The sequence below is a fragment of the Takifugu rubripes genome, chromosome 16 (genome assembly GCF_901000725.2).
Source record: "Takifugu rubripes chromosome 16, fTakRub1.2, whole genome shotgun sequence".
NCBI lineage: Eukaryota > Metazoa > Chordata > Actinopteri > Tetraodontiformes > Tetraodontidae > Takifugu > Takifugu rubripes.
Window position 1 is genome coordinate 7,429,617 of NC_042300.1, and position 12,448 is coordinate 7,442,064.

The window sequence follows — 12,448 nt, forward strand, 5'->3', positions numbered from 1 at the left end:
AATAGACATTTTTGTTAATTGTTTATTTATTACCCTTTAATTATATTCTAAAGTCAAATTAGAGCAGGCCAGTTCTGATTGCAAAATATGTTCATTTCAAATACAATACGCCTCTCGGTGGCGCAAAATAAAAAGAACAATTTTAAGAAACAACAGGATAGATATCCAAAACCTTACTCGTCTTAGGTATTGCAATCATTTTTTAAGACTTGTTATTTTTATCAGTAAATTATGTTAACTAGGGACTCATGCGCCACCCCCGGATTATAATTCTACCCGGAAGCCTGCTAGTGTAGGAATTTCCGGTTACGTCAGAGCGTCAGAACTCCATTAGGGCTGCAGCTGTTATGAGGGAAACAACAACAAAAACGGCTAACTGACAGCGCCTCGGTAGTGACAGTTCTTTCTGAGTCCGACAACGAGGCCTAAATCCTGGAAACTTAACCTTCGTTTCCCACCCGGAGCTCCGCCGGCTTCTAACCACGGCCGCTCTCGGTGAGGAAACTCTGGCCTCCGCTTCCTCCTCCTCCGACTCGGACACCGGCGGAGCGTCGCCGCCCCCGCGGAAGAAGCACCGAGCCTCGGCGGCGGAGGGAGCAGGAGAGCCCGGGGCTTCAGCGCTTTTAACAGGCCTCTCAGGAGTTGTCTTAGGACTTGCAACACACTCTCCACATTCTCAGGCCACATCTACAATTCACTTTAACCGAAGTTTAGTCAACAGCTTAAGCAGCAACATGCAGTCAAACGGGGCAGGACAAGGACAAGAATCCTCAGAGCTTTCCTTTCTTAATAGTGCCCAGAACGGGGAGTCATCTTCGGCCGACGGAACCCATTCCAATGGTCTTCTCTCTAGCACAGACAACGGAACTAGTGTCGGTACAAGTAACGGATCATCGATCGGTCCCGGTTCGGGGACTTCGGCCTCGGGTTCGGAGGTCGGGTCGTTGAAAAAGAAAAAACGACTGTCGCAGGCGGAAGAAGATGTCATACGATTAATAGGGCAACATCTCCACGGACTTGGGCTAAAGTAAGTTTATTAAAAGTCGAAGTCAAAAGACATATGCATGTGACATAAGCATTAAACATCTGAAAATATAAACCACGCCATCATTGTGTCACAAGCAAAAAAATAGCGAATTAACAGGTGCTAAAAGCATTATTTGTGCGCTGACAGACACAAACATGGGGGGATGGGGTAGTTAGCTTCTGAGCTCGGCAGTTGCTGTAAAGAAGGGGTCCATCTTGCACAATAACAGCTAGCTCAAAGCTAACAGCATTAGCCTGCGCTGAAGCAGTGTCTTCATTTAAATCTTAATACTGGTTGTATTATAAATCGGTATTATCCAGTTGCTTTGCCAATAGCTACGGGGTGCACTTTAGCGTGCTGTATGTGTCACTTGTGTCGCGATGTTTTAACCAGGTTTGTTATTTGACTTTAGAATAAATGCCGTCAACGTTACATCACTTGACGCTTGAAAAGGCTGTCCAGAGCAAAGACGACCCATAGAAATGTTCTGACACGGGAAGCATCTACCGTGACATCAGAATAGAGACACTCAGTTTGGCTTTATAATCAACCATTAAATTAGTCATTGGGTTTGTGTTGTGGGCTTCATTGGTCTTGTGTGTGTGTGTGTGTGTGTGTGTGTGTGTGTGTGTGTGTTTGGGGGGAGATAATGCAGAGAAAAGATTGGCTGCGTCGTGTGGGATGAACATGACTGGGTCGAACCGCGATCATGGTTATGAAAACTGCCCTGGTTATTTTAGTATTCTGAGTCCATCCTTTGAGCATCTGGAGCCTTCCTTTCGAGCTGCTCTTGCAATGGTCAAGTGAATCGCACTCTTCTGGAGTCCTGTATTAATGTAAGCGAAATTGTGCATCATTATCTGCCCTCTGGGTGTCGGGAATTTGTCAGTAGTCTGACAAAGCGTGCACTTGGACGTGCGTGCATGTAAAGACAGCACTCAGTACCGTGGGCGACAGCCCCTAATTGTGCACAATCGTTAGGTCTTGTGGCAGCTGGAGAATTTGATTTTTCTCAGCTTTTTCAGGAGAAAAGCCTGTTCATTCTAATAATAGCGCCAAGGGATTTTTCAAGAAATGCGTGGCTATACCCTTCTTATAAATTGATGGACACTTGGATAGTTAAGTGGAGCTTCCTTGACAGTCCATTATAAAAGGCAGGTTAGTGGTGCAGGGTTTACAGAAGGATGCATGCCTCTGGCTGGTATTAAACACGGCCTCTTCATTTTAGCTGGGGAAATGGAATGGATGTGTGCAGCAGCCCGCTGGGAGACTCGACACCGAGCTGCTGCGCCACTCCATTGATACCTGATGATGTCATCACACGAAGGTGTCAGCCACCTCCATCTCCGACCCATTACCATTATCACACGCTCCCGCGTCTCAGCTGACCTGTTTGTGTTGGTTGAGCGTGTAGCAGGGGCCATATTTAGACGGATGATTAGAGCTGAAAGGGTGATGTCAACTGCAGTACAATCTCCTACGTTGTGTAAAAAGGGCTCTGGTAACAGTCCTGCTACTAATTTTTAACTGTGGACACTGGTGAACCGACAATCATAATATATTTGCTGCACCGACACTATTTTCTTTTTTTTTACAGGTTGTTTAATTGACAGCCCAGTCGTGAACAATTGTACCTTTTTCTTCAGAGATATTATAAGAAAGGCATTATTATATTTGAAATAATTCCAGTGAGGTTCCCCTTTTTTAAATATAGCAGACTAACTTTGATTTTGTGTCTCCGTAGTCAGACAGTGGACCTGCTTATGCAGGAGTCAGGATGCCGGCTGGAACACTCTTCAGCTACCAAGTTCCGCAACCATGTTATGGAAGGGGAGTGGGACAAGGTGGGTTTGTGGTTACCATGGTTGCATACTATTAAACCTTTTTAGAGACGGGGGTTGTCAGTGGTTACTTTTTAATTTGGTCAATTTTTCAAATGTATTTTCCTAGTTGCATGCATGCGAGCTCCGGGGGAAACGGAACTTTTAAAATGGATCCTTGTAGTAAAATGTTTAAGTCGCCTTGTAAAAACTTTGTGAATAATAACTCAGCCAAAACACTGAGCCAGAGAGTGGTAGCAGTTTTGTTGTGATTCTCTGGTTCAGGAAATCAGACTTTCTGACCAGGCTAATATTGTGAGTAAGATATAAGGAAGGTGTTTTGCAGTCATTTATTGCTGTTATTATTATTCTGGTAACAACACCTGGGAATCAAATTATTAAGGGCTTACTTTGTTTACATAAAAACAGTGACATGCAAATACTTTTTCCCCGACTCCATGCAAACTGCTGAGCTAACCATTTGTTTTTCTGTCCCTCCTATCTATCACACTCTCTTTGTTTTGTTCCAGGCTGAGAATGATCTCAATGAGCTGAGAGCATTGATGCATTCTCCCAACGCTATTGTGGTAAGCTTCCCTCCCTCAACACAAACTGGACTGCGTGTCTGTCTTTCGGCTTTTTTAGGCACGACTGGAGCTTCTAGAACGATTCCTGTTGTGAAACGGATTAAATTGTCCTCAGTGGCATCTCCATTACACAAAATGTGGTTCCTTTGATCAGATTTCTCCTCCAAAAGAGAACAATCTACTTAGAGCTGAAAAAAGGCTTCAGGAAAAACATGAAGTATTGTGATTTTTGGAAAACTTGTGTTAGATTTCTTAATATAGAGGAATGGTGTGGTTTGATAAGTTTAGACTATAAGATGGGGAATTGATTTGTCTCCAGCTAATTAGCTCAGGTAGTGTGCTAATTAGAAAATATGGTTAGCTTCCTGGTGTTGCTGTCAGATGTCTCTGGGTTAGATGTTGGCATACTCTATTTGGACAAATGAGATAACAGAGGTGGCTGCTGATTTTCATCTGTGTGTTCAGTGTAGGTCGCCATTTTAGACTGTCTGGCTTCAGCAGGCCTGTGTTATTAATGTCAACTCAGGTAACTTACAGAAGGCCACAGGCTCAGTCGCAGGTGCACGTGGAGCATTTGCCCTTTTCACACAGGCTTCTCGGATAAATCTATTGATTTTTGCAAATATTTCATACTGTGTGGTTCTTTTTGAGTTCGAAGGATGCATGGCCAGCAGTATTCCTATACATTTAAAGATTTTAATTACCTTCAAGCTATAAAAACCAGACTGATAGTATCTATGGTTGAAATCATTAATTTATGTAAATTTGTGACATGCAACATTAATTTAAGCGTATTTTTAATTCCTCTTTTACTCACCTCTTCTTTCTCTTTTCTCCTACACTCAGCGTATGAAATTTCTGCTGCTACAGCAGAAGTATTTAGAATATCTGGAGGATGGCAAAGTTCTCGAAGCTCTGCAGGTGCTCCGAGGAGAGCTGACACCGCTCAAGTATAACACGGACCGCATCCACGTCCTTAGCGGGTACTGTTACCAGTTGATATTACATTCCTGCCATCACTGTCATAAAATAGTCATCAGGCAGCTTTTGGGTTGTTCTGCAGTCACTCATTTTAAAAAATGGCTTGACTTGACTTGCAAAGAAGAGAAAATGTCTGTTTTTATTTACCTCTCCGTATACTCATGCTTCTATTTTATACCGTTTTTGTGATGTTCTGTAATCTCACAACATCCGTCCAGTGCATAATCAAATCAGTTCAGATGGATTGATCACAACATTCTTGTTTGTCTTAATAGTCTGTTACTCAACAGAATAATTAAATCACTTACCGCAGCTTAATGAACAACTGTATCTTTTGTTAGATATTCTGTGCTATAGCTATACTGTGGTGCCAAAGGTGATGTTTTACCTTCTTGATTTTAAGCAGCAATCAAGTAAAAACATTGACATTACATGCAGAAAACAAAAATGTGCTTGTGTTTTTGGTAGAGAAATCGACATGCCTTTTCTTCAGTTTGCTTCATGTACTGAGACTTTTGCTTGTAATACTTTAACCCTTGACTCTGGGGCTGGATGCAGGTACCTAATGTGTAGCCATGCAGAGGATCTGAGAGCCAAGGCAGAGTGGGAAGGCAAGGGCGCCACGTCACGCTGCCGGCTGCTCGACAAGTTACAAAGTGAGGAGACGAGTCTAAAGTCCAAGGCTGTAGAGTGCTAACAGTTGAAGAGGATTGTTAAGAATATGGAAGTGAATGAAACCACTCATATTTGTCCTTGTAGCGTACCTGCCGCCCTCTGTGATGCTGCCTCCTCGAAGGTTACAGACTCTGCTGAGGCAAGCAGTGGAGCTGCAGATGGACCGCTGCCTCTATCACAACACCAAGCTGGACAGTAACTTGGACTCGGTCTCTCTTCTGCTCGATCACGTCTGCGGCAGGTTGTTACATTACAGCTAAAATGCTGCTGGCTTACATTCTTTAGCCAATATCTGTTTATGATTCTGTCATCAGTGGCCTCCTGTATAATAACATTTTACGGGGACCTAGACTTAAATGCAGTTTTCCTTAACCATTCCCATTTTTGTGTGTGACAGGAAGCAGTTCCCCTGTTACACTCAACAGATCCTGACAGAGCACTGTAACGAGGTGTGGTTCTGCAAATTTTCAAATGATGGCACCAAACTAGCTACTGGCTCCAAAGACACAACTGTCATTATTTGGCAAGTGGAACCTGTAAGTGTTTTTCTCTTTCCATTTTTAAGGAATAAACATGTACTTTACGGGTTTGAGCAGAAACGTTGCATTAATGTGTTTCAAGTAAGTTTTTCTTAACCTGTCCATCCCATCATGATGTAGGAGAGCCATCAGTTGAAGCTGCTACGAACCCTGGAAGGTCATGCATATGGGGTCTCCTACTTAGCCTGGAGTCCCGATGACGTCTACCTGATTGCCTGTGGACCTGACGACTGCTCTGAGCTGTGGATCTGGAATATTCAGGTAACATTAACACCAACGTTTTGGAATAAATACATCCCATAGTAGGTGGCACCTATCTGCTTGTTATATACCAGCTCTTACTTGTTAAGTTTCTCATAGAAAACATGTACAAAAGCCTGCATCTGTAATATCCAAGATGGTAAATATTATTTTTAGATTCAGTTCAAGGTTAATACATTTTTCCAGAGTTACTATATAGGCAGAAGGTTCTTAGTAATTTGGTTTAGCCCGACTAAATCAGCTCAGAGTAGTTTGAATGTCGTTTGAATGTAGCCCGACTGCCACCCCCTTAGCTCGGTTGTGAGTTGACTTACTAGAGCATGTGGGTGGCGACCCAACAACAAGTTAGAATAGTGCAAATTACCACCTGGTGGGGACGAAGTGGTTTGATACCACCCATAATCCAGCCTCTGCAAACTAGACAGAAAGTCCGGTTGGATAAATTATGCACGCCATTCGAGCAAAAAGTGTAGTCCAATATCGATGCTCAAAGGCTCGTAATGACCTCTCCTCTCCTCTCCTCTCCTCTCCTCTCCTCTCCTCTCCTCTCCTCTCCTCTCCTCTCCTCTCCTCTCCTCTCCTCCCCTCCCCTCCCCTCCCCTTTGTTTTTCCTCCTACTCTACCCTCCCCCACCATTACTTAATGTTCATTCCTGGTGTCTCCCTTCCCCCTCTATTTTTTCCTCTCTGCATTTTGAATACGTATTTGCAAATCATCTTCTGGACCAGACGGGGGAGCTGCGGACTAAAATGTCACAGTCCCATGAAGACAGCCTTACCAGTGTAGCCTGGAATCCAGACGGCAAGCGCTTTGTCACTGGTGGGCAGAGAGGACAGTTTTATCAGTGTGTAAGTCGACCATTATTATTTTTTGGTGTTAAATGCAAATGCTTCATACATTTTATGCCCAAGAATTGTCCTGTCTTGTACTTTTAAAGGCACAGGAACAGGATGATGATGAGAGATGAAAGACATTGTATATTAGTCAGTGATATTTAGGTACCGGATATAAACCTGATCAGATTCGGTGAGCTTTTTTCCAGACAGAAACCCGTATAAATGTGTCTTTAATACAGCCTTTCCATTGGTGTGATCTACAACAGACTAGTAGTTAGATGAAAAGAAGCAGCCCTGCCTATATAACTTAACAAATGTTTTGTCTCTGAACCATGCCTTCCTTTGAGTGGAGAAAAAGCACGAGTGAAACACAGTTGTTGTTCCAGATCAAATGAGGGGTTTGCTGTTTGTGTTGTCAGGATCTTGATGGTAATTTGTTAGACTCTTGGGAGGGTGTGAGAGTGCAATGCCTGTGGTGCCTGAGTGATGGGAGAACAGTGCTGGCCGCAGACACCCACCAAAGGATCCGAGGGTACAACTTTGAGGACTTGACCGACAGAAACATGTATGTACTGCATCTTATGATGTTTGGGTTGTAGTTCAAAGACTTGGCCAGCAGGTGGCACACTCTGCTACTTTATAAATAAAAGCTGTCCAGTCTAACGTGTTTGGACTGATAAATACTATTCAATGTAATTATTATTATATAAGTATTTTCTTCAATTATCCATGTCTTCTCATGATCATGATACATTACTACAGTGACTTTCTGCATGTTGCTTTTCCTCCACAGAGTACAAGAGGACCACCCCGTAATGTCTTTTACAGTTTCAAAAAATGGGAGATTAGCTTTGTTAAATGTAGCAACTCAGGTAATCTGTTTTTCTGTTATCGTTTAATTAGCTTAAGAGCTCTGTGCGACTTTTTTGAGACAAATCGTGCAACACATTTTTCTCATTATGGAGTCATCTTCTTTTTAGGGAGTGCACCTCTGGGACCTGCAAGACCGGGTGCTGGTGAGGAAGTACCAAGGTGTGACCCAGGGCTTCTACACAATCCACTCCTGCTTAGGAGGGCACAACGAAGACTTCATCGCCAGCGGTAGTGAAGGTAAAATCATAAAGCTGAAATAATACTCTAGAATATTTCATTTAACAGGAGCCATAGATCTTGGTGCTCCTTCTAATTTCATTTGGTCTTCACATTGATTGGTGACTGTCAAGTAGATACCAAACCGCTGCTAAATTAAGTTCTGATTATTATTATTGAGTTTTGTTGAAAGCAAGGGAAAAAATGAAGACATAAATTGGCATGTAAAACACTTTAAATCCAACAGAAAGCATTCTGGACTTATAAAACCTGCTTTGGCCCTGAGCACTCAATAGCAGCTTCATGCAGGGTGCATTTTTTTAAATTTTAAATCTTAAGAGATTTTTTATTGGTTGGTGACACCACACAAAGATAAAATCAGGCATTGACCAGTTGTGATCATACTGCATGTGATGTGTTCCGATATTCTCAATGCAGCACATCACACCCATCACAATTCTGTCCCACCACTGATGTAGAATCTCATCCTCCAAGCCAGAAATCTCTCATGCTCACATGTGATCTAACAAAAACAAAGAAAAGAAAGATAGAGAAAACTGAAACACACAGGAAGCAACATGGAACATGCTTGTCCCACACGTGGAGATTTTTGGTCTTAAAAACCAAAGGAGTTTAATATTTATAATACCTCAGACCACCAATCTGGAAAAAACAGCAGGCCAATTATCGTTCTGTGTGTATCACGCACATACCCACACATGACAAATTGACTGTTTACCATTACGAACGTCCTCCTGTTTTGTTTGCTGGCTTTCTTCAACTCCAGACCACAAAGTCTACATCTGGCACAGACGTGGAGAGTTCCCCCTTGCTGAGCTGACAGGTCACACGCGCACAGTCAACTGCGTGAGCTGGAACCCAACAATCCCAGGACTAATGGCTTCTGCCTCAGATGACGGCACAGTGCGCGTCTGGGGTCCTGCACCGTTTATCGATTCACCAGAGGCAGACGGACTTAACGGTAGCTGTAATAGTATGAGCAGCTCAGAATAATTACCATGGATCTGAATTTGTCTCTGTATTTATTTATTTTGTGTTATGTCGTCAGAAAATTGCAGTAACATGGACAGTTGATGGTCGTATTCTGGATCAGATGACGTCTCTAACAACAATCCCAGAATCAACAAGACGAATGGAAAATCTGAACACGGCGAAAGAAATTGATCACCAACTTAAAGCATGTCAAGAATAACAACCGCAGCCCACTGAGACAAAAGAGAAAACAACAAGAGCAAAAGATTTGTCTTCTGACCGATTGAGACTAAATGGTGGAGTTGATGACGGATACTGATCCTGACCAAGAGGAAAGCCAGTCAGTACCCAGTGGGACATGACCGCCCTGTACTGGTGAGCTGTAATGGCTGTTCTCCTGCTTCAACCAATGCTCCCCCCCCCCCCCCCAATCCCACCGCAGTGTCACCGGCCATGCCAGGCCCTCGGAAACCCATGTCCACCTTGAGCTCAGAGCGTCCCCTTTGATGCCATCAGACACCATGCAGACTAGCTGTTGGACTACATCTGTCTGCCTGATTGTCTCCCAGTACACGTGCGTCTCAGTGGAAAAGGGTGGGATGCTGTCGGGGAAGGAAGCTGCATAGTGGGACACAGCAAAACTTCGTCACGTGTGTATTTTCCCCCACTCTGTTGCTTCTGTTGTTGGTCAAAGGCCAGCAAACCCACCGAGAACACGCTAACTGACCAGCTGGCGAGGAACACATAAAAAAGGCTATGCTAAATGTTGGATTTTTTTATAATAGTCATTGCATAATTCTCATTTATGAGGTGAAACTTAGCATAAGTAGTGCCCAAGGAAAGCTTTGGTGTGAAGATTCCAGTTTTCTGTTTCATTACATTAGGAAGATAAACTTTTTACTCTTTAATTTAACGTCTAACACGGAGATGCTGTAATGTTAAAACATGCAGCCAAGCCCCTCTGTTGTACTCGCTACCGCACAACTCCATCACATCAGCCTAAGAGGATGAGGACAGGGATTCACACATCGGCGCTGCTGGCGGGGGTCAGACGTCAGCGTGGTGGGTCGGGACCTTTTTAAAACCACACGGACCGCTTCAGTTGACTGCTGTCCCTCTGCGTGCGTGAGAGCGTGAGAGAGGTTATGCATGCACACATTAGCGAGAGTTGCCTTTTCGATTGCAGGTTTAATTTGGATGTGTGCTCAATTCACACCAGCAGAAATATCCGCCACCCCCCACCCCACTCCACACCCCGTCTCCTTTCCCTAAACTTCTAATCCGTGGGTAAAATTGTAAGAGGATTTTAAAACAATTCTAAGTTCTCCAAAGCCCCATAAGGACCTCTGTCTGTGGAACAAAGATTACTTGAGAGCCATTTTGTAAAAGAAAAACTTTTCTTTAATCTGGGGCTTTAATTTTTACACTGAAATTTGTTTCTGTTTACCAAGTGGCATTCAAATGGCACTAAATTACTGGCAGCACAACATTCTTCCGGGGACACAAATAGCTTAAAAAGCAAATCTGAATGAGACTTGATTCACAATCCGTTAATGCTGTTGTCTCATTAGCACGGTGATTCCTTCTATATGGAACGATGACAATGGATTTATTGGATAAGGCGCTAGAAGTGACAGCATTGACCAGAAAACACTCTGTAAGCGGTGTTAGTGGAGTCGTTGCAATCCTAAAAACACACAAACTGCCTTCACATCCATACAGCTGCACACAACCCTTTGGTTTGTAAGACATCCAACCGTTGTTGCACTTTTAGTAGTCTTTCTGCTCTCTTGCACCTCGTGGCATCCATAAGTGTTCTCGCAGGCTTATGGTCGCCACACTTAATGTCACGGCGGTCGAAAAGGTCGCGTTGGCAAAGGCTCAAGACCCTGATGGGAAATTGCTAAAGGCACTCCTTCATTAGGCCTCTATGCATCCAAAAGCAGTGACTGATTATCTTGTAGATATGAAACAAACTGAGCCTCACACCGAGGGTACCAATCCCAGGGTTTAGAGAGACGTCCCCAGTAAAATATCCCCCACCATGTTCTCCAGCCATGTTATTCAGCGGTCATTCAAAGCTTTCTTCCTCCCTTTTCAGGGTTTGTAATGGCTATTTGCTACAGACTGCTATACAGTGAAACTTGTTTAAAACCAGTGCTTTTCTGTTTTTATTGAATTTTTTGTTACTTTTTTTTTGACATTATATCATTTTTGGTTGACCTATCCTTGTATGATCATATTAAAATATAACCAGACATTTGGAGTGCTCTTTTTTTTTTGTCATCTTTATTAACCCAGTTGTCTTTCTTCTTTGTGTTTGGTTGTGTTTTTTATCTAAATCACTAAGGCGCAATGAATATGCACAGTAACACCCATGCCAGTTGAAAGGGGAAGAGTTAAGAGGAACTGTGTTACTTACAATCAGGTCTTTCGATCTACCCACCCCTCGCCTTTAATAGTTCCCTTCATGTAAAAGTCGAATTTCTCGCATGTCTGTATTTGACTCAAATCTCCCTCTTGGTGTTCAAACTGTTGATAGATTTGACCCCCTTCCTGAGCCAAATCCCCCGAGGCAGATCTGTGTTTTCTGTAGGACCCCCGTGCCACGCTGGAAGCCTATTTCAGCTCCTCCACTGCAGATTGAGTTCACACCTCTCGCTGTTTGACTGGATTTTCAAGGCAAAACTTCCACTTAAATGAAAAAGATTCAAAAAACGAGTTTCTCTAAAACAGTTTATTTGCTGGTGGTCAACATTATGTCTGTATGCAAACTGGTGTCTGCTCTTCGCCTTTGAGTTTACAAGGAAGCTGCAAGTGATTATCAATGTCTTACTATTCTCAGAGGCGATCGTGGTGGCAGGTGGGGGCTGGGAACACTGGGGAAGGGCTTAACGTAGCGTCTCTAAACGTCTTGGGTGAGGGTGGGAAGTGGGTGATGTGTGGCTTTGCATCCATTGTGTTATTTACAAAAGTGATTGTACCGTTTTGTATTGTGTAGGGGAAAAAAATGTATGCATATTTTCAATAAAACATTCAGGGTTTTGAGGGAGAGAAAAAAAGCCCAGTGAGTCTTGGGGCAAGAGATTGTAAAAGACAAAGTTTGAGACAGTTGCAAGAGATGGCATCCCTCCCACCTCTGAAGGAAAAAAACAGACCCAGAAGGGCTCAGATTCACTGCTTTTGCCAAAGCATGTGTCAAAGGGCATCCCGTGGGTTTTACTCGTGTCTTTATTCTTTGTATTCAGTCTTTTTTTTTTCTTGAGAGCAATGTCTGAGGCCAAACCGACTGGTAAAAGGCAATCTTCAATGCCATTAGGAATAATGAACAATTGCCAATAAAGTGACATTATTTTGAGTAAAGTGTTGTTCTCCACCTCCTGTTTTGAAGTTCAAAGACATGAATAAATAATCAAGAACTCGGTAGTGCGAATCCATTGAAATGAGACCTTTAACGCGACACAGCGTCCTTTCACGTTGCCTACACTTTTAGGCGCTTTTCTTTATAACCACTGCACGCTACTGTTACCCGGTGTTCAATTTGGGCGATTGGATTAAAATTCATGAGGAATTTGGCGAAACAAATCGACATTCTCAAAGGAAATACTGAGCTTGTTCCAGTACCAGCGCGGTACGGGCT

General features: G+C 43.2%; 1 protein-coding gene across 1 annotated transcript; it reads left to right on the forward strand.

Moving 5' to 3' along the window:
• Nucleotides 1-298: 298 nt before the first annotated feature.
• wdr26b (WD repeat domain 26b) lies at nt 299-12,171 on the forward strand. The gene is made up of 14 exons (XM_003971640.3): nt 299-1,027; nt 2,772-2,871; nt 3,378-3,434; nt 4,281-4,417; nt 4,974-5,071; nt 5,175-5,331; nt 5,488-5,626; nt 5,750-5,890; nt 6,619-6,738; nt 7,146-7,291; nt 7,520-7,598; nt 7,707-7,836; nt 8,603-8,797; nt 8,885-12,171. The coding sequence occupies exons 1-14, from the start codon at nt 735-737 to the stop codon at nt 8,908-8,910; spliced, it is 1,818 nt and encodes a 605-aa protein (XP_003971689.2). The 5' UTR covers nt 299-734; the 3' UTR covers nt 8,911-12,171.
• Nucleotides 12,172-12,448: the final 277 nt, after the last annotated feature.